This window comes from Schistocerca serialis, chromosome 5 (genome assembly GCF_023864345.2).
Source record: "Schistocerca serialis cubense isolate TAMUIC-IGC-003099 chromosome 5, iqSchSeri2.2, whole genome shotgun sequence".
Taxonomy (NCBI): domain Eukaryota; kingdom Metazoa; phylum Arthropoda; class Insecta; order Orthoptera; family Acrididae; genus Schistocerca; species Schistocerca serialis.
In genome coordinates, this window is record NC_064642.1 from 664259866 (window position 1) to 664283360 (window position 23495).

Consider the following 23495-nt stretch of genomic DNA (forward strand, 5'->3'; position numbering starts at 1 on the left):
ACTGCACTATCTTTTTCCCCGAATTTTCCTTCTTTGGTTAGACTTTCGTGGGGGTTTTCACCGATGGCATGGCGAGATGGGACAATCATGAAGGGAAGCAAATAGTGACCAGAAACAGAAACAAACCTAGAAAGGCGCTTTGCGATTTTCCCGGAAAAGGTACGTTAGTTCTCTTACCCGGCCTGTTCCTGTCTTCTGACTACGAGAAGAAGTGTGTCTCTCGGTCCACAACTATAACGGACAGCGTTATTTCCTTAATGTCATTTCCTCAATGTATATTCGTATAGAAGCGCTCGTTCATGTTTAAAAAACTTACCTAACCTATCCAACTCATCTCACCGGGGATGGGACACCTACCGTTTATCATGGAATCCGAACCTCATATTGTATCTACTGACTTTACACATCTTTGAGAGGGGGAGTTTTGCTTAGAACGAATACCAAAATATCCGTGGCCCGGCCGGGATAAGATCCCGTGTGCTTGCGGGTTCCAAGCACGGTGCACACCACTAGCCCACGAGCTCCGACAAGTACACAAGATGGTAAGAAACAATTTGGCAGGCTTGTAAGGGTGTTGCAGGTTAGCATGTGCTGAGAAAAAATTCGAAACGTTGCACTGCTTCCGAATGAATTAAGAATGAAGTTAGCCAATCAGACCGTTGCGCGCATATTCACGTTATCCGGTAGATAAAATTAGTGTCAGTTGTTCTCATGACATAGATGACAGCGCACGAGACGTCTCATCCTTTTTCTCGTGTTCGATTCTTACTACCGCTCCATGTCCAATTTTAGTATCGCCTTCTTATTCGGTTTAGCGACACCGTCTATGGTGGCCGCCTTAATTTTCGCGCGCAACGGCCTGATTTTCTAACTTCAGTGCTACTTAACTCGGAAACGGTGCAAGGTATCGATTTTTTTTCTTAATAATTATTTCTCAGGACAACCTCAGCCGCACCCTTAGAAGCGTTACAGACTGCTTCTGCCTGTACTTGAGAAAAAGCGGTCTTCACATACTGATAGACAGACGAAAGGACAGCAAATGGAAAAAGAAAATATTTTATGTGCAGTACGAGGGCATGCCTCCCAATTTTCTAAGGGAAAGCGAAGCTTTTTAAATAAACGCTGTTAATGCGCTATATCGCCGTTCTTCATGTCTGCATATTTATTTCTCAGACGATGAATACAGTTGCCCCAACGAGACATCAGTTTGTTATACCGTTGCTTTAGAATGTTCGATTTTGTTGACGGAGGCAACAGCTTCATCACTATCAAAGTGAATCTTTCTAGGACGATCTTTAAATTTTGGAAACTTATGAAAGTTCGTTGGGGCTAAGTTGGCACTGTATGATGGATGATCGATGATAGTGAACCCAAGGTGTCGGATTTCTGCAGATGTCTCAGCGCACGTGTGTGGTCTGACGTCACCACGATGATGAAGAGGGTGCCCCATGCGCTGACGAACTATTTGAATACGAAACTCGTTTACAGCACGCTGTTCCTCGCGTGCCGACTCACTTACGTTAACATCGACATGTTGCACGCTACAGCACGGAGCCCACAAGCGGAAGAGGGCTTCAGATGTGTAAAAATGAAGAATAAAGATGTAGGAGTTATTAACGTTTGCTTTATTTATTTTTTTACATAACAAGTTCTGAGCAATTATTTCCCACACACCCAAGTAATTATAATTAAACAGTTGTCGGATGTTTTTCTTCAATTCTACTGTGAAACCTTGTTTACTGCTAAATTTTATGATTCTTAGTCAATTGGAAGTAACCTATAAGTTTCGATGAGGGAGGTTGCCAGTGTCCAAATATATTACGTAAAAGGCGGTATCTTTTTATAACACCGGCAGAGAAGCTTATATTTATACAGCGTCAAGGAATCATAGACTTTAATACCTGATATAAATTTCAACTTCATACCTGTATCGGTTTCTGAGAAAAAGGGGTCTCAATAGTCGGACAGACAGATAGACGGACAAGAAAATGACTGAGGTATGCAATCATGAAAATTGACGCTTTATTCTGTCTGAGAACTGATTCAAGACTGTTTGACCCACAGTGATTCAAAATATTTGACAGAATGATAAGTGAAATAGAAAACGAATGTAAGATTCAGGACGTTTCACAATTCTTAGTTCAGTCTTCTAGGGTTTGTAGATGGGACTTAGCAAATAAAGTATCGAATTGGAAGTCATGTGCAGCAATGTATAGTTTTTATTCAAAATACGTTTGACTATTTGATCGCTTTCAAAATGATTTACCATTTTCACGGAACGGAAGATGAACTCTGCGCTCAATTTGAGCCCCTGGCAAGGACAATGTTTTGAGTACTCGCCACCAAGTTGTCTTCTATGTGACTAAGAACGACCTCGTCCACGTCGGGAGTGTGGTACGACCCTGGAGCGACATAGTTAATCTTCATATCTGTACAGTCCCCCCGCCCCTCCCCCAAATTTTTATTCCAGTAGGGGTAAAAGATTTTTTCCCCATGCAAGTAATTCAGAAATTTTGAATACATTGTCATTTCCTTATCATTTCCCCCTACTGGTTTCTAAGACATACCTTTAGTACCCGATCAGTGTGATAAACATACACAATGTAACTAAATAAATATTACATTTATAGTAAAACTTATTTTACATTCCCAGAGTTCTGTACCCTATGTAATCGGTTCTAGGTTGGGATGCTTTTTGGCTGAAAGAAAGTCAGAACGATAGCGTAATATAGTGACTGCCATGTACCTGTAGAGATCCGAACTAATCCTTTTAGGACTGCCGAAAAGATTATTAGTAGTCCAGTTTTTATTAAATGACTGTATTACGTACACTCTAACATTCAGCGTGATTTCTGTTTGTTCTAAGTCGTGTCTCCCTACCACTTTCGCGCAACGACGCTCTGAGCGTGTTTTTAGGGAATTGACTAGTTTGAACCTGGGATATGTTGCCGGTAAGGAGACGCCAGACCACACATGACATATAGAGTTCAGCAGAGTTCAGTGAGACTAGAGATGATATAATCAAATACTTAATGATTTCAGCGTCAGCTCCACTGCACTCTCTGTAAAAGAATCTTAATACTAACTAAATTTAGTGGAAGGGGTTCAAGGCTTTCCTATTTTTGGTTAGCTGGTAAAATAGCGTCGAAAAAGCAGTTAATTTTACCATTGGAATTTTGATTCTACGCAGTAAACATTGTTTATAAATTGCACTATTGATAAAAGGAAATATTTTAGTACAGGATGATAAAAACCAACTGCGTTCAACAAAAATGTGAACGAATATTCCCTGAATGGGTTTCCAAGTTCTATAATGGATCGAAGGATGAGCTATGCCATATCACATCTATTATCCAGGTTTAAGTTAAGTTTCATAAAAGAGAAAACTAACAAAATGGTCAACAGTGACCCTCAATTATCTTTAATTACTTATTTAACTTATCGTGAATTAAAGTGGCTGATGTGGCATCTCAATAATTATATAACAGAAAAATCATCGCGTTTCAGATTTTACCTTCTAGTAACAAATGTGAATACCATGAGCTTTAATTGTCGATCGACTCTAGTATTACGCAAATAGGGGATTTATCAGATGAGACTTGTGCACTTGTGAGTGAATCCTTATGGACTCTTATGCAGTATCGCGTGCGTTCATACCTTGTCGGTGGTTAGGCAGCGTCAGGGAGCAGCGGGCGGCGCAGCTCCACACACCTTGTCATCTCGGTAGCAATTCTCTCTAACCTCACCTTACTACAGTTTACTGAAGTGGGTTTAAGAAAAAGGTATCTGGCTGTGTTTTCAACTGACCAATCAGGGTCTCAATGTTAACCTTAAGCTCCGCCTACAAAAATTCTGTCTATCCAATGAGAAACGTTATACTTTTCGTGGTGGGGCAATGTTTTTAATATTTGCTACGTAAGAGAGACACGTATGGTCTCACGCTAAAACTTTCAGCCGGTGTGGCCCTTTTAGTGTTATCGTAAGATCTATACTGTTCTTCTGGAGGGCTCTATCTTTTAACATGCGCTGGGGGTGGTCTTGGCGGTCGGCGGGCGATGTGTGTGTCCGTCCCTTATCGTAGGGCCTTGTAGCTTACACGATTCTCCTCTCGGCTTCTGTTCTCGTTTCTCCCCTCGGCACTGTTTCACGGTGGGAAGGTATGACATGCATAACGGCGTTCTTGTGTTAGTCTGTGGTATTCCATTTGCTCACTCGCTGATCGTATTACTTTGGTTAATTTAATGTCAGAATTTATTCGGAGCTATGTGACATACTGCCGGGTTTGCTATCATGTCAGGGTTTTCTTGGAAGGTGCTGGATTTGCCTGACACCTTGCAATATGTATGACACATATTATGCTATCATCTAGTTCCATTATGATAGACATTAAGGAGATTGTGGGCAAAGTTTAAACAGAGTGTAAAGTATACCCTGGAGAAGAAAGTGACGAGTGGGTGGATGAAGGACGGAAAATACCCACGGTAGCTCAACAAAGAGAGAAGGTGCAGGGGGGGGGGGAGGGGGTAAGTAGCGGAAAGGAGAGATATTCGGCCATCCTTACAGAACCCATGCTCCCAATCCCTTACCTCATGGCTCATACCCCTGTAATAGAACTAGATGCAAGACCTGACCCATACATCCTCTGACCACTACCTACTCCAATCCGGCCACTAACATCACCTATCTCATCAAAGGCAGGGCTACCTGTGAAGCCAGTCGTGATTTACAAGCAAAGCTGCAACAATTGTGCTGCATTATATGTAGACATGACAACCATCAAGCTGTCTGCCTGCATGAATGGCCATCGACAAACTGCAGCTGATCTGGCTGTCACTTTATACATTAGAGGTTTAGTCAAAGAATGCCGAGATTGTAAGAAAATACAACCAAGTAACTCCCTGGCTAGTGGATTCAAACAATGGTTCAAATGGCTCTGAGCACTATGGGACTTAACCTATAAGATCATCAATTCCCTAGAACTTAGAACTACCTAAACCTAACTAGCCTAAGGACATCATACACATCCATGCCCGAGGCAGGATTCGTACCTGCGACCGTAGCGGTCACGCGGTTCCAGACTGTAGCGCCTAGAACCGCTCTGCCACCCCGGCCGGCGCTAGTGGGTTGCTGCAGTCGGAATGGAAAGAGCATCCGTTGGACAAATTGTTTGTTGATTATGTGGACTCACTTCCCGCATGGAAAAAGGCAGTTTGTATATTCTCGTAGTGGTGGACGCCTTCTCCAGCATAGCTTCGTTGATACCTAGCCGGGATGCGACCGCTCTTATCACCATCTCTCATCTCACTAATATATTTAGGTGCTTCAGGCCACCGCAGGCGTTGGTTGCCTCGCTGGCAAGGTCGTTTATACAATTCTGTTTCGGCAGTGGGATAAAACATCTTACCACCACACTGCATTATCTTCAGGCTTCATTCGCGTAAAGGATTACCTGAAACTTGAAGTCAGCATTGATTATTTACCACCATAAATCGACCAAGAAGTGGGATACCACCGTGCCCTGGTTAAACTTAGCGTTTAACTCCGCGCGGCATAATGCATCCCAGGCTCGCATAACCCATGAATTCACCACTCTCCAATTTATGGGAGATAAATGATCTTTTACCTTCATCCATCACCCTGGAGATTCTTAGGGAGAAATAGGAGTGAGCTGAGGCAAATATTAGGAAGGCTCACTAATGTCAAGTCTGTCGTTATAATGGAAACAAGCGCTCCTTTCAAAAGAGAGACAGGAATTCATTTCAACATGAGGAACGTCCCTGGGAGAACAATCCGAGATAAACGCTTTGGGAAACTTGCCCCTCTTTTCCTAGGTCCATATTCCATTGTCAAAATTTTTAGCCCGGTCAATCTTTTGGTCCTTGAACCGGGAAAGGGGAAGCTCATAAGGGTTCATCTCAGTCAGATCAAACATTCCAGTGGAATGAGGAGTTCTTAGCCCCATGCGAGGCTTGTTTAGCTTTAAGAGGGGACGGTATAATCGTGACGACATTGTGTTAGTAGACCATAGTGTCCGGTGCCACTGGCTCATATCGAATATCCCCCTTGCAGTTCCTTTGCCATATCTGTGAGGAAGGGTTGGTACCTGTGGGTTGTGTCCTTAGGAAGTCTATGCTTGGTGATTTATATATGGGGTTCACTGGCCCCAGAAGGAGCCATGAAGTTTGAGGATTTCGGTAGCGTCGCGACAAGACGTGGTCACGCTGTCCGAGCGGCTGAAACCATGAGCTGTGCAAGAAGGGGCCTGCGCAAAGCGAAGATACAGTAGTACTTCACCGAGGTTGGCGTCGATTACAAGCAGCAGGCTGACATCCCGTCGGTTGGTTGGCTACATTCGTGTCGGACGACCGCTCGTGGTCTGACTGCTCTCATCTACCTGGCTTCCATCTGCACCACTTTGTAACCGCTGCGACGCACTGTAAATCCAGGGAACTGCAAGCTCATAAAGGGGAGTATAATTCTGTAATCCTCGTGGTGATTTGTTTCATTGTCTACTACCATCCTTATTTTTTCTGCTTTGTACCCGACCCTTAGTTTTACTCCGTCGGCTCTTTGGTCGTAAATACAGGCAGTGGTATTGTACTAAGACACTAGTTGCCGTTTGAAAATTAGTCCAGCTATTATATTGCCTTTCCTTTCTGTTTTTTACCCGATCATTAAAGTTCTGGTTTAATGTCAGAAGTTTTGCAAATTTGTTCATTTTGTTAAAGAAAATTTGATGGTAAAATGCTTCGATTATCTGTAAAACACAGTAAATATATTGTTAAATAAACAGGTTGTGTGAAAAGAAATTTATATTGATGGGCCCTCCCTTCCACGTTTTCCGTATTTCCAGTATGTGCCACGTATCAGTATTAATCCAGAGTGTACTTTCCAGGAAAAATAAATAAGGACGTGTGCATGTGTGCGTGTGTGTGTGTGTGTGTGTGTTTGTGTGTGTGTTTGTGTGTGTGTGAAAGAGAGTGAGTTTTTTCCAAGAAGAAGTAGTATAGGATCCACGCACACATACACATACACATACACATACATTTATACGATATTACATAGTGAAAAAAGATGCTGTTAGCAAGATGAACAAATCCATACCACTTAGCAGGAGGCAGTGTATGGGGGAACGGTGTTTACCAATATACCAACAAATACTACAAGTTTAGCCTTGAAAACATGATTATTGACAGTATCGAGGACATTTACGTTAGATCTTCGTCGAAAAGAACGAAATGACCTCCGTAGACTTGTCCCATAGGTTTCCTGGAAACGAGCAGACCTTACAATTTCGAAATACTGGAAGGGCAATAAATCATTTTACTTTTCTCTTATCCAGCTGGAACAAATCAGCAAACATAATGTGTTCCGTATGTTGAAACATTTTTATTTTCGCTGTTCCCGTTACAATAATAGCTATGTTACGTAAGACCGATACTGAGCATCCTCCCAACGTCTCTGTTGATGCGAGAAGTCAAATTCGATTCCCCCGGTGCTTTCGCTGCCTCTTTCCCTGCTGTTTTCCCAGTCGTTTCCGCTGGTGATTCTGCTGAGTTCTTCCCTGTCGACTCCGCGGCGGGCTGGCGGTGCTCGAGCTCTGCTGGCCGCTCCAGTCGCTCTTCACGTAGTCCGCGGCCTTCTCGGCGACCATCGTGACAGCGGCGTGGATGTTGCCGCTTATGGTGCTGGGAATCACCGACGCGTCCACAACACGTAGGCCTTCCACGCCCAGGACCTGCGTGACAGGACACGCCCGCTTCAGAAATCTAAACTCCAGTAGTTTAAAGCTCCTCACCTTTACAAGGTGTCCACAAACCATTAGAACAGTGATTTAAGGCTAAGACAATGCAATTCGCCATTCAATAAGGTTTAATGCAAGAGTATAGCTGTAAATCATTTAAGCAAAAAGTTAATGATTGTGTACATACACTACTGGCCATTAAAATTGCTACACCACGACGTTGACGTGCTGCAGACGTGAAGTTTAACAGACAGGAAGAAGATGCTGTGATATGCAAATGATTAGTTTTTCAGAGCATTCACACAAGGTTGGCGCCGGTAGCGACACCTACAAAGTGCTGACATGAGGAAAGTTTCCAACCGATTTCTCATACACAAACAGCAGTTGACCGGCGTTGCCTGGCGAAACGTTGTTGTGATGCCTCATGTAAGGATGAGAAATGCGTACCATCACGTTTCCCATTTTGATAAAGGTCGCATTGTAGCCTATCGTGGATGCGGATTATCGTATCGCGAATTTGCTGCTCTCGTTGGTCGACATCCTGTGACTGTTAGCAGAATATGGAATCGGTGGGTTCATGAGGGTAAAACGGAACGCCGTGCTGGATGCCAACGGCCTCGTATCACTAGCTGTCGAGATGACAGGCATCTTATCCGCATGGCTGTAACGGATCGTGCAGCCACGTCTCGATCCCTGAGTCAACAGATGGGGACGTTTGCAAAACAACAACCATCTGCACGAACAGTTCGACGACGTTTGCAGCAGCATGAACTATCAGCTCGGAGATCATGGCTGCGGTTACCCTTGACGCTGCATCACAGACAGGAGCGCCTACGATGGTGTACTCAACGACGAACATGGGTGCACGAATGGCAAAACGTCATTTTTTCGGATGAATCCATATTCTGTTTACAGCAACATGATGGTCGCATCCGTGTTTGGCGACATCGTGGTGAATGCACATATGGAAGCGTGTATTTGTCATCGCCATACTGGCGTATCACCCGGCGTGATGGTATGGGGTGCCTTTGGATACACGTCTCGGTCACCTCTTGCTCCCATAGACGGCATTTTGAACAGTGGACGTTTCATTTCAGATGTGTTACGACCCGTGACCCTTCATTCGATCCCTGCGAAACCCTACATTTCAGCAGGATAACGCACGACCGCATGTTGCAGGTCCTGTACGGGCCTTTCTGGATACACAAAATGTTCCACTGCTACCCTGTCCAGCACATGCTCCACATCTCTCGCCAGTTGAAAACGTCTGGTCAATGGTGGCCGAGATACTGGCTCGTCACAATACGACAGTAACTACTCTTGATGAACTGTGGTATCGTGTTGAAACTGCATGGGCAGCTGTAACTGTACGCGCCATCCAAGCTCTGTTTGATTCAATGCCCAGGCGTATCAAGGCCCTTATTACTGCCAGAGGTGGTTGTTCTTGGTACTGATTTCTCAGGATCTATGCATTCAAATTGCGTGAAAATGTAATCACATGTAGATCTAGTATAATATATTTGTGCAATGAATACCCGTTTATCATCTGCATTTCTTCTTGGTGTACGATTTTGAATGGCCAGTAGTGTATAAATTATAAGTTTTACTGGAAACAGGTTCCTTCAATTTCTGTAGCATTCTGACACATACGCGGAACAGAGTGTTGTCATGGTACACTGTAAAGACTTTCGCTACTACCCATTCTTCTAATATAAGTTTAATATATTTTGTTATTCAATTTTTCTATGTCCTGCAGTCTTTTCCTGAAATTATTCCGGAAAATTAATGTTTCTTTTTTCAAATTTGAAAACATGTTCCAAGGGACAATATGGTCATGCACCTAGGAACAAATATTCAACTGAAAATTAAAAGTGCCGCTATCGATAAAATATTGTCAACACCCTATTCAACTGTCGATAACAATATTACTGCAATATCGAAAAAGATCCGCGAGAAACAATAAATTTAGCAGAACTATTAGTAAAACCAAGTTTCAAGTTGAATGCATTTTGAAACAGAACCTGTTGCAGACTAACGCCAAATTCCAGTTTCTAAACACGTAAACTTTTAAAGACGTTAAAGAAATTAAGCTCATTTGCAAAGGTTTCCTGTTACATGATAAAAGAACTTATTTTGTTTCAAAGTGCAAGTGGTGCACAACTGACCAACTATGGCTTAACTATCGTTTAATTTAAATAGTTCTGAAACTTGACAAGATTTCTCTTAGCATAAAATTCTGTATCTGTACAATTAAGAACATACTTCAAATAGCTTAGTTACGTAATACAGTACATAAAAGTTTAGAAAGCGAAATATCCACAAATGCTGCACAAAAAGAACCTCGTGTCTGACAGCTCCATAAACTGTACAGAATGGCGGTAATTCCTTATGACGGTTACGTAATACAGTACATAAAAGTTTAGAAAGCGAAATATCCACAAATGCTGCACAAAGAGAACCTCGCGTCTGACAGGTCCATAAACTGTACAGAATGGTGGTAACTCCTTATGACGGTTTCTAGTTGTACATTCCTTCACGTGATCAGTCACCCAGCTGAAGTATCGACCAAATACCAACGTGGGTTCCTCGTACGCTATCGCCTACTCACAACACTGTCTCATGTCAAGTCTTCACACTGTACCCACCTTACTTGTGTATTGTGCAGGTGTGTTTCTGGAGACTAAATCGCGCAAGAGATTCTAGAATGAAACTTACATTCAGGGTGAAATGGTATCAGTGATGAGATTCGCTGATGACGTTGCTATTCTCAGTGAAAGTAAAGAAGTACAGAATTTGTTGAATGGAATGAACAGTTTGAGTACAGAACTTGGATTGAGAGACGAAAGTAATGGCAGCAGAAACTCAACATCAGCATCGGTGATTGCGAAGCAGATGAAGTTAAGGAAATCTGCTACCTACGCAGCAAAATAACCCATGACGGACGTAACAGGGAGGACATAAAAAGCAGACTAGCAATGGCATAAAGGCGTTACTGGCAAAGAGAAGTCTGCTAATATAAAACATAGGCCTTAATCTGAGGATAAAATTTCTCAGAACGTACTTTTGGAGCACAGCACTGTAAGGTAGTGAAACATGGACTGCATGAATACTGGAAAAGAGGATCGAGGTTTTGAGATGTGGTGCTACAGAAGAGAGAACTAATGAAGAGATTCTCCAGAGAATCAGCGAGTTAAGGAACTTATGGAAAACACTGACAAGAAGAAAGGACAGGATGATAAGACATCTTTTATGAAAGCAGTGCTGAGCGAAATCAAATCAAACCAGACAGAAAACGGATAACTCAAGTAAAATAAAGTAAAAAACTTGTGCAATGGGATATCGTATATCTTACCTCTTATGTCACACTGTCTTTGATAATGAGTGAAGTTGGGTGATGTGTGAAACACAATTATAATTTTATCTACCTAGAATTTCTTATTGTAATTGGTCTAATGTGTACGATAGCATGAATTTAAGCAAACTTAAAGATTACGGAAATACGTGATCACACACGATACATCAGGAGGTATTAATGACCGACGTCTTAATTGGTGGCGCTACAGTCTGGAACCACGCGACCGCTACGGTCGCAGGTTCGAATCCTGTCTCTGGCATAGATGTGTGTGATGTCCTTAGGTGGTTAGATTTAAGTAGTTCTAAGTTCTAGGGGACTGATGACCTTAGAAGTGAAGTGCCATAGTGCTCAGAGCCATCTTAACCATCTTAATTGGTGGAGAAAATTTTGTTCCAATGTTTCTTTTAGACACTTTCAAGCAAGATATATTTCCCCATGATATAACTAGATAATAAAGTATAGTAAACGTGATATCTGAAGGAACAATCAACGAAATATTTTGAAACCCAAATACTGTATGTTTTTCAGTAGATGCAAAGCACGAATAATACATACCTCATTACATTTTATACACGGCAGTACATAGAAGCTCAAAAAAGAAGAAGAAACTCAGTTGTACCTGGGAGAACGTAAACATATTAACCGTAATAAAATCTCTGGATATGAATATGTATGATAACATGACCTGGAAGTGAAATATTACACTTACAACCAAGGTCAGGGATTTTCTCTGCCTCGTGATGACTGGGTGTTGTGTGTTGACCTTAGGTTAGTTAGGTTTAAGTAGTTCTAAGTTCTAGGGGACTGATGACAGTAGATGTTAAGTTCCATAGTGCTCAGAGCCATTTTTTGAACCTTACTACAAAATGCCTGATTTCACAAGCCCTTACGTGTAATTTTTGACTATAGCGATTCAGGTGTCGGACCTGTAGCATAATTCCAACACCTCTGTTGCTTTTTAATCGTATGAAATTACGTTCTTGGCAAATGCACATTTAGGCAGGAAATTTTTCGTTGCACGGAAACTTGTCACTACGATCACATCTGGGGTGCATTCGTCAATATCAAGGTAACAACTGTTAAAATTAGGCATACTAATAACAGCGACACAATACGGATATTCTCTTAAGAAGATTCTCTGGACTAAGTATTTAAGAAAAATAAGAGAGTAAGAGTAATTACGAATGTGATCTCCACTAGCAACAACTTAAAATTTCTCTTGCGGAGAAAAGGGGGACGAAACTATGCCATCACAACAAAATTTGGCCACTTAAAAAAATTAAAGCTGCTCATGAACACTGAAAGAACTGAAATTATTTATGTGTGACAACTGTTAATGTACAGAGGAATTTCTGAATATTGTCTATGTGGCATTTGCTTAATTGGATTACATAAACCTTTTCAAAGTAAACCAAAACCTAGAGCTTTTATATAACGCTTAGTTGGCGTAGCTCTTTGAGCCAACCGAAAGACACTTCAATCTGCGTAGAGAAACAACTGGAAGAGTTGAAAACAAGTAAGTCGCCAGGTTCGGACAACATCTCAGTTCGGTTTTACAGAATGTAGGTACTTTATGGCATTGACCACTTACTTAGCTTGCATTTATAGCGAATCTCTCGCCAAGCTCAAAGTCCCAAATGACAGGAAAAAAGCGAATGTGACACCTGGATATAAGGTGCAGAAAAGAACGCACCCGTAAAATTACAGACCCGCATCCTTAACATCAGCATGCTGCCGAATTATGGAACATATTCTAAGTACGAATATGATAGATTTCCTTCACACGGAAACGTTTGTGTCCACAAATCAGAACGGTTTTTGAAGCATGGCTAGCGCGAAACTCAGCTGCCCGTTCCTCACTTGATATCGTCCGGACCATGGACGAAGAGCAACCGGCGGATTCCATAGTCCTCGATTTTCGGGAAGCTTTAGATACGGTGTCCTGCTTGAGACTGTTAACGAAGGTCCGAGCGTACGTATTACGTTCCCAGACATGTGTGTGGCTCGCAGACCTCATAAATAAAAGAACCTGGTATGTTGTCCATGACGACGAATGTTCATTAAAGAAAATGGTATCGCCAGTATTGCCCCAGGAAAGAGTGATAGTACCGTCCTTTTCTCTTTGAATGTAAAGTGTTTGACGGATAGGATCACCAGCAATCTGCGACTCATTGCTGATGAGGCTGTAATATACTGGAAAGTATTGTTGTTGAATGACTGTGGAAGGATATATGTTGACTTAGCATTCTTATTTGGTATGTGAGCGGTAGGTTACTGTAAATGTTCAGAGTGCGGAAGTGTAAAAAAATAATCCTGTAAATCTCGATTACAGTATTAGTGGTGGACTGATTCACACAGTCACTGTGAAAAATATCAGGACACAACGTCGCAAAGCGATATGAACGATATATGTGGCCAAGAAAAGAGACTATTTAGAACACTTGTGCGACCAGTTCCTGATTACATCTCTAGTTTTTGGGAACCTCACCATGTAGGTTTAAAGGGAACATTCAAGCAAATCAGAAGCGTACTGCTACATTTGTTATTGGTATATTCGATCAAAATGCGAGTGCTACAAAAGTGCTTCGTGAACTCAAGTATGAATCATTACAGGAACACTGTTGAGAAAATATACAGAACAGGCATTTCCAGCTTAGAGCAGAACGAGTTTACTAGCGCCAATGAACATATTGCTCACGAACTACGAAGATAAGATGCGACCCGACGGGGACATATACTTAGGCGTTTCTCCATCGCACTGTTTGCGGGTGAAATAGGAACGGAAGTGACTAGAAGTGGTACAGTGTACACCCCACCACACACCACAAAGTTGTTTGCTGAGGACCTATGTAGATGTAGAGGTTCATGCCGAAATGTAACCTCCTTCTGTTTGTGTCTGTCGCAGGTTAGGTGCATCGTTTCTGAACCACACTCTTCGTGTTCGATAAGTACTCTAACGAGGACAAATGAAACGATCATCATGCATTACTGGCCGGTAGACCTCAGTCTGGACTTGTTCCGCCACCTGATGCAGGTGTACATCTACAACTACAACTATATCTATATTCTTCAAACCACAATAAACTGCATGGCGAAGAGAACGTCCCTGTTTTGTTAGAGTTCCTTCCCGTTCTATTCACTTATGAAGAGCGGAGAGAACGATTGCCTGCCCTTTATTACAGCGCAGCTGTGAAGTTTGGGTTCTGCAGCAGCTAGGTTTGATAGAGGACATCGAAGAAATTCAAAGAAGGGCAGTTCGTTTTGTATTTTCGCGAAATATGGGAGTACATGAAACGGATGTGATATACGAATTGGGGTTTCTTCGTTGTGGCAGGGTCATCTCACGAATCTGCAGCCAGTAATTTTCTCATAATAATGTGAAAATACTCTGTTGAGGCGAACCTTTGTAGGAAGGAATAATAATCATAATAAAAAAAGAGAAATCGGAGCTCTTACTGGCTGAAGTGTTCGTTTCTCCCATGCCCGGTTCGAGATTGGAACAGTAGAAAAATAGATTGAAAGAGGTTCTTGTTACCCTCTGCGAGTCACTTAATTGTGAAATGTAGAGTAATCATGTAGATGTAGATACAACTGTGCGTGCTTTAATTAACCTAAACTTGTCGTCACTATTACTATGTGAGCGATACGTAAGGGGTGGTAGCATACTCACACAGTCGTCATATAAAGCCGTTTGATAAAATCTTTCTCAGCGTAGTTTATCTTCCAGAGTGTGTCAGTTTAGTTTCTTCAGCATCTCTGTGAAACCCTCTCACGCGTCAAACAAGCCTGTGACCACACGTGTTGCCCTTCTGCGTATACGTCCAATGTCCTGTGTTAGTCCTATTTGGCACTGGTCCACACACAAGAGCAATAGTCTAGAACAGAGCTCACAAGTGGTTTCTAACAAATTCCTTTATAGACAAATTGCATTTCTCCTGTATTCTACCAATAAACCGAAGTCTACCGCTTACTTTAACCATGGCTGAGCCAATGTGATCATTTAATCTCGTATCGCTACAAAGTGTTCCACTTAGGTATTTGTGTGAGATTCCAACTCATTGATATTAGAGTCATAGAAAACCACTTTTTTTCGGTCTCCGACTAGGCCGTTAATCGAATACGGGGCCCCACCATCTAGATGCAGCGGCGATAAACACTACACCACCAAATGTGGCCGGATTGGTGTTAAAATAGTAGCCTAACGGACAAACATTCTTCACAGTATTTCAAGGAGTCCGCCACAATAGCTGAGTGGACAGCGCGCCGGCATGTCATGCGGGGGAAGCCCGGGTTGGATTCTCAGCTCGGTTGGAGACTTTCTCCGCTCAGGGACAGGGTGTGTGTATCGCCTTCATCATAATCATTTCGTCCTAATCGACGCGCAGGTCGCCGAAGTGGCGTCACCTCAGAAGATTTGCACCAGGCGATCAGCTCTAACCGCCGCGAGGCCATTGCCACACGGCATTTAATTTCATTTTCAAAGAAATTTGTCAGTTAAATGTTACATAGAGCTCCATTTACCTTATGTCTTCTCTGCATCATTCTGTAGCTATTCATACGAAGAACACATGTTTACTATATGTCATCAGCCATTTAGATGCTCTTATCTTTATTCAAACCAGAAAACTCTTAATTAATTCGTTGGAAAGTGCTGAAAGTGTTGGAAAAAAATTATGAGTATCTTCAGTAATGGTCGTTATAATATAACCTATCTTGTTAACATTTAGCCTAATTTTGTAATAAACTTTTGGCGTAATGCCTTCGTTGCTAAGTGGTAGGAGAGTGAATGAATACCGACCAGTCGCATAACAAGTACGTATTAAGATTATCAGTACAATGATAACATTTTAGCATATTCAATATTGTACTAAATTGAAAATAAGCCAACCAATACCACCAAAAGATGTTATTTGAAGTATCAAACTTGTTGCGCCCATTTTCACCGAACATGTGTCCTTTTCCACTTCCTGCAAGTCAACACTTCTTCCATAGATTTAGTACAGTACTGAAGCTCATCACACACAAATTTTTTTTATTAAAAGCACGGGTAACATTTACCACGTCTCCAATCATCTTTGTACTGTCTAGTATTTTTCCACAGCCGTAGGTTTCATTTTTTTCCCTTTCATAGTTGATCTATCACGATATGGCGTGGTAGGTGTGTTAGTAACCTGTTCCATTTCCTACTTAAGGCTTCGTACGGTGTTTTCCTTTTGTTCTCTCACCTATCTGTCACCTTATCATTTTTATTTCTTCCATGAAGTGTCTGGTGTGATTTATTTTCTTCTATTCCCCTACATGTGAAATGATGTCACTATCCCTTATTCCGCGTTTTCCATGGAGCACATTCCAAAGCTGAGTCCCAGACGAACAATTTTGCTATTCTCCTTATATCTACTACCTCCTGCTAACGTAATAAATCGTAATTCTTAAATTACGTTCTCCTAATCTGTAATCCCCTTGTCCTGTATTGAATTAAGGAAGTGAAATTATGCAGGCACTAAACATCAACCCATCTTTGATACAAACGTTGATTACTAATATGGTTCTGTACCTCTTCCCCCAGTAGTCTCATTCGGTACATCTTTGCTTAAATAAGAAACACGTTTGGTATTGCCAAAGTCTGAAAATAACGATAATGTTAGAAACGATACATGAAGAGCCGCCATTGATCCATCACTAATTTATTGACCTATTTCTGACGGAAGTAAGCTACCTGAAAGACTTGGAATTGTTTCTATACATGCACACGTAAGTCGTGAGGTACTAACAGATATAGCACTCACGAGCAGAAATACTCATGCACCAGAAAATATTTGGATGCCTGACGGTGGAAAATTAGTTTAAATCAGAGAATTTCAACAGACGAAGAATCTGAGTGGTACATTGTGTATCTTGTGGCTTACCTTGAGCGTTGGGTCGACAACGGCCGTACTGTCGTTGGAGACTCCCATCTTGCAGGTACCCACGGGGTGGTATATGGTGTAGCCCACATGTCTTACTCCACACTCCCAATACTCTTTGCTCGTCTTCTCGTACTCTGAGCACGCCTCCAGAGTAAGAATTTTTACCTGTCAAAAATAAATGCGTAAATATAAATCCTACCATTTAAAAGGTGATTATCTTTCTGTAAAGTATTTGTAATACATAATCGTCCAGATATCCACGTATAAGTTTTACGAAACTTACGAAATGTTTCGATAACGTTGTTGCTTTGTAAAAGCATCTCCCGATTTCCTGCTGTGTCGAATTGGAGCCCGGGTTTCACCAGAAACTAATATCATCTTCAACAATGTTAAAAACTCGAAACCAATTCTATCTAATTTTCTATACGTGTAAGTGCAACCAACAACACTTCCGCAGGTGGCAACTGGCAGTAGGTTTCGGTATTCCGTCTGTAATTTAATATGATATTAGAGGCAATTTGTACAAAGGACGATCAAAAAGTTTCCGTCTGAAAGCCTTGCTGCCTCGTATATGCTACCCAGCGCGACTTTGATGTAGCCATACAAGCAGGGACATGTAGGCAAGGGATTACTGTGGCATTTGCGTCTTTCCGACGTGCGTGCGGTAAATGCGGGAACTTGAACTATGGCGACGCTATTACCAAAGCATCTCCCTATTTCCTGCTGTGTCGAATTGGAGCCCGGGTTTCACCAGAAACTAATATCATCTTCAACAATGTTAAAAACTCGAAACCAATTCTATCTAATTTTCTATACGTGTAAGTGCAACCAACAACACTTCCGCAGGTGGCAACTGGCAGTAGGTTTCGGTATTCCGTCTGTAATTTAATATGATATTAGAGGCAATTTGTACAAAGGACGATCAAAAAGTTTCCGTCTGAAAGCCTTGCTGCCTCGTATATGCTACCCAGCGCGACTTTGATGTAGCCATACAAGCAGGGACATGTAGGCAAGGGATTACTGTGGCATTTGCGTCTTTCCGACGTGCGTGCGGTAAATGCGGGAACTTGAACTATGGCGACGCTATTACCAAAGCATCTCCCGATTTCCTGCTGTGTCGAATTGGAGCCCGGGTTTCACCAGAAACTAATATCATCTTCAACAATGTTAAAAACTCGAAACCAATTCTATCTAATTTTCTATACGTGTAAGTGCAACCAACAACACTTCCGCAGGTGGCAACTGGCAGTAGGTTTCGGTATTCCGTCTGTAATTTAATATGATATTAGAGGCAATTTGTACAAAGGACGCTCAAAAAGTTTCCGTCTGAAAGCCTTGCTGCCTCGTATATGCTACCCAGCGCGACTTTGATGTAGCCATACAAGCAGGGACATGTAGGCAAGGGATTACTGTGGCATTTGCGTCTTTCCGACGTGCGTGCGGTAAATACGGGAACTTGAACTATGGCGACGCTATTACCAAATGCTACCAAACAGGAGCAACGTGGTGTTATTCTTTTCTTGGCTACCGAAGGACAAACAGCGGTAGACATATATCGGAGAATGAACAATGTTTGTGGAGCAGCATGTCTGTCGAAAAGCACCATTTTGGAACAGCGTGGCAAGTTCGTGTTGGTCGCGGTTGGATGCAAGACACCGTCTGTCTGGGAGGCCAGGATTCATTAACGGGAACAATGATGCTGTTAGGGCACTTCGGTACATGACCATTCCTCCAATAGCCAAGGATCGCGACATTAGCTTCGATAGCGCGCAACACACTATCCAGCAGGAATTAGGATATCGTAACGTCTGCAACCAGTAGGTACCCTGCGTTTTCAATGCCGAACAAAAAGATAAACGAATAAATGGTTAGCTGAAGCACCTGACGAGTTTCAATTGTGAAGACAACACGTTTATTGAGCGTATTCTTGCAGGCGACGAAAGCTGGTGGCACCACTGGGAACGGGAGTTAAAAGCGCCGACGATGCAGCGGTGTCAGCCACCCATCGTGCAGAAGTTACGCAAACTCAAGAGCACCCGTTCTATCCGAACGAACAGTCGACCATTCCTTTCGGACGAGGAAGTGCAGCAGTCAGTTACTGACTTCTTCAAGCAGAACGACATGGTACTATGCCAAACAGATATCTTCAACCTGATGGGGGAGGGTGGTATGATTGCTTCATGGTCGTTATATCTGACTGGAATGCTTGTTCTGGACTACACGGCCGTGGAAAAGAACTTTTAATCACCCATTATACTTAAAATCTGCTGTTGTCGTAAATACAATGACGCAGAAATAAACAGCGGGTTTCTGAGTTTGACTGAAAAACGTTCTGTGCACTCATACTTTTTCTAATTGATTTTTATATAATATTACATGAAATTTTGAAACTTTTTATTTAATTTTATGTGTCTAGACTATCGTATATCGTTCTGTCGACAACAAGTTATTGGTGATATGGGATGCGAAAGCATGAGGCATGAGATCTGCTTAACCCAGGGTAGGGAAACCTCTGAACGCTAAAATCTCGGTAGCAAGACAGACATTTGAAGCACAGATCTTCTGAATCAGAGTTATGTGTCTTATCAGCACCCTGAATCGCTAAGGATGAGTAATCTACAGGGCGCGCTAAGCGGAAGGGGCTGCTCACTAAATTCCGAAATCCGGTCTTCACTGAGGATGTACAGCATATATTATTACCACCAACTTTCAAATCGGTAAGTGATCACCATTCCAAGATAAGGGAAATTAGAGCTCGTACTGAGGCGTTGAGACAGTCGTATTTCCCTTGCGCGATCCGCGAGTGGAATACAGGCGAGAGAGGGGGGGGGGGGGGGATATGACTTTGGCGCGAATTGTGCCCTCCGCCACACACCGCTTGGTGGCTAGCGGAGTATATATGAAGATGTAGATGTATCACAGAAATGTTGCAAATTCTATTTTTGAATTCAACCGACACATACATGAAATAGTGATGAACAAATACTAGTTGCTCTTTGGAGCTGTTGGTCAAAGAAACTGCAACTGAGATAGATGGACCTTCTTAATCGTTTAGTAATATACAGGTTGTCCCAGAAATGTTGCGACAAACTTCGAGGAACTAGAGGATAGGATCCCGTGTACAGAAACATCATTTAACGGCGATGCTGATAGTTAAGATTACAGGCGCCAGCGCCTACAAGTGGACAACTCGTTCGGCAGCAAACGTATCTTCATAGGCTGACGGACCATAGGCCGAACATTTCGCAATGTTCTTTGTATTCTCGAACTGTGTCTGATTGCCACGATGACCAGTGGAGAGGATGGAACTAGCTGCTGCCTACAGAAGCCTCGTCTCCTGTGAATGCAATCCACTGTTAGTCTTGGTGGATGACGGCTTCAGACATGGATTTCCACCTGCTGCAATTTGTTTTTCTCTTGTATACCGAAAAACAACGGAGATTTTAGAGAAATCCAGGAGGAAAATAAACTGCAGATAGAAACCTGTATCCAAACCACCATCTAGAAACCTGTATCCAAACCACCATCCATTGAGACAAAATAGCATAGCATTCATAGGACACAAGACATTTCTAAGCAGCAGCTAGATCTATCTTCCCCACAGTGGCAATCAGTAGCGATCACTGAATAATGAACAACTCAACGCCGGTGTCTTTAACTTCGACGCTTTTTAGCATCGTTCGATTATGTTTCTGGACACGGGTTGCTGTCCTCGATATGTTCCTCAAGACATTCTGTGAAGCCCCTTGAAGTTTACCGTAACATTTCCGGGAGATCCTGTACATTACTAAACGATTGAGATAGTCACTCCTATCTGTGTTCAAATGGTTCCAAGCACAATGGGACTTAACATCCAAGGTCATCAATCCCCTAGACTTAGAACTAAATAAACATAACTAACCTAAGGATATTACACACATCCATACCCGAGGCAGGATTCGAATCTGCGACCGTAGCAGCCGCGTGGTTCCGGACTAGAACCGCTCGGCCAACAAGGCCGGCCTCTTATCTCTGTTGCAGATTCTCTGACCTACTATACCGAAGAGCAACAGATATTCGTTCATCACTATTTCGTCTATCCATCGGTTGTATTTAAAAATCGAAGATGCTGTCTTGATCAACTAATCAGCAGGTATAAACATACACTAAGGTTTTATCGCAACAGGTCAGGTCGTCGTTATGTACTGGGTAGAGCCGTACTGTCCAGCCTTGGAGGTGCCGGGTTCAATCCCTGATATGAGTGGGGACGTTTCTTCGTCCCATTCCCTCCATGGAGGGCCCACGTCCACTCAGCTTGCTATCAGGCGAGAGCCGGAGTCCTTTCCTCTGGGCAGAAAGTGACGGTTCCTTATGTTCGGCACCCATCCCCGCCTAGTGCCGTGATGATAAATACAGTCAGGCTAATAGTTCGGTCATAGGCCTTAGATACTAAAAATAACAATAAAAACTTCGGTACCTTGCACAAAGTTTTAATGTCTAGTTCTTTACCACGAATTCTGTTCGCAACACATTTTACAGACAGTACCGACATATACCACTTAATTTACCAGTGAAGTTATAACATATTACAACTCAGAGATCATGGGATATATCGTCGTATATATTAAGATGCGTGAAACAGTATCGTCCCTTTGAAAGCAGTTGTTAAAAAAATGGTTCAAATGGCTCTGAGCAATACCGGACTTAACTTCTGATGTCATCAGTCCCCTGGAACTTAGAATTACTTAAACCTAACTAGCAGGATTCGAACCTGCGACCGGAGCGGTCGCGCGGTTACAGAGTGTAGCGTCTAGAACCGCTCGGCCACCCCGGCCAGCAGTTGTTAAAGAATCGGTGGTTTGCAGTTACTTGTAATGTGCTATTAACTGCTGGTTCTTTGTCCTTAATTTACAAAATTTCCGTCCCATCTTGGGCAACGAAGCAAATTATAGGAGAATTCTGAAGACTATCTACGTGATACCTGTTTGCGTTGTTGCTTGAAATCTGACAATCTACAAGAACATCGTTAACCTCAGTATTACACGAAATGTTACGGTTCAGTCCGCTTATGATCTTCTTTTCTGTTATACATTGTGAGTCATACTGTAAGTAACCATACACGTGGCAAAAGTAGTGACTTATTTCCTTACTGCTTCCAAAATGGGGAACCAAAAAGAAATACCATTACTGAAGGAAGAACGGAGTAACATATTCCGTTGGCTGGCACAGTATGCAGATAACTCATGACACGGTGGCAAAACGTATCAACAATTTCAAAAGGACAAGTTCCGTTGCCAGTGCAAGAAGATATGGATGACCAAAGACGACAACAGATCGAGGTAAGTCAGCAGAGGCGGTAGCAGCCAGTCAGGAGTCCGACAGAGCGGACCCGTTGCGTCTGGGCGCAAATGGGAACCAGCCACGGCAGTGTTATGCGCGTTTAGCATTGAAATGTGTCAACCACACGAGCTACAGATGCTGCAAAATCTGATAGTAGACGATCCTGATCGTTGGGCGCAGTTCTCTGAGAGCGCTCTGAATGGGCTCGAGACTCTTCCTGGTTTTGTTGATTCCATCCATTTTTCCAGACTAGGCAAATATATACGTCAGTGGCGAAGCGAACAAACAAAACATCAGGTATTTGATCTGGAACAATCCACATTGGATGTAACACTGGGTTGTCCTTTTTTTATTGAAGGGGCCACAAGGCGATGGTCTACATCGACATTCTGGACAATGAAATCTTCATGTCACTCCTGGACGAAAGTTGATATTTCCGTTCTTTCTTACAGCAAAACGCGCCACCCCAGCATTACAGCATTGAAGTGCGCCCGCAGTTGGCCCAGTACTTTGCTGTAAATTGGCTCGGTCTATGTTCAGTAGAATGACTGCCTATGTCACCAGTATTCACACCAGTAGATTTACATCTGTGGCGACTTAGAACAGATTGGTACCATCAGAAAATCTATAATTTGGAACATCTGTAAAGAAGAATTTCATTATGCTGTAAATTGGCTCGGTCTATGTTCAGTAGAATGACGGCCTATGTCACCAATATTCACACCAGTAGATTTACATCTGGGTCGACTTAGAACAGATTGGTACCATCAGAAAATCTATAATTTGGACCATCTGTAAAGAAGAATTTCATTAACTTATTAGCAAATAACAGGAGAAATAGTATCACGTGTTTGCCAACACAGATTCGAGCGACTGTCATATTGTGTGTGTATACAAGGAAGACATGTAGAATACATCCCGTAATTGCGTGATCTTATGACAATAGAAACAATAGTCACCGCTTTCACCCTTTGTTTGGAAACCTATGATTTATCCTGAATGTATTCGGACATTTTCGATTGCAGATCACCAGAGGAAGTGGAGACTGTTTTGCGCATGGTCTTCAGAGTAACTCTTCAGTACAAGTATCATTGCTACTCAGTCAGTCTAGATCGCTAGGAAGGTAGTCACAGGTATAGAGAACATGTTGTAGAGGGAATCAGGTTATTTT

General features: G+C 42.4%; 1 protein-coding gene across 1 annotated transcript in view; it reads right to left on the minus strand.

Moving 5' to 3' along the window:
* Positions 1-7369: 7369 nt before the first annotated feature.
* LOC126481432 (glucose dehydrogenase [FAD, quinone]-like) overlaps positions 7370-23495 on the minus strand; it is a 63329-nt gene continuing 47203 nt past the window's right edge. The window contains exons 5-6 of the mRNA XM_050105181.1: positions 17006-17170; positions 7370-7738 (exon numbers count right to left, since the gene is read on the minus strand). Coding sequence (XP_049961138.1) covers positions 7478-7738; positions 17006-17170 — 426 coding nt within the window. The 3' untranslated portion in view covers positions 7370-7477. The remainder of the gene's footprint in view (positions 7739-17005; positions 17171-23495) is intronic.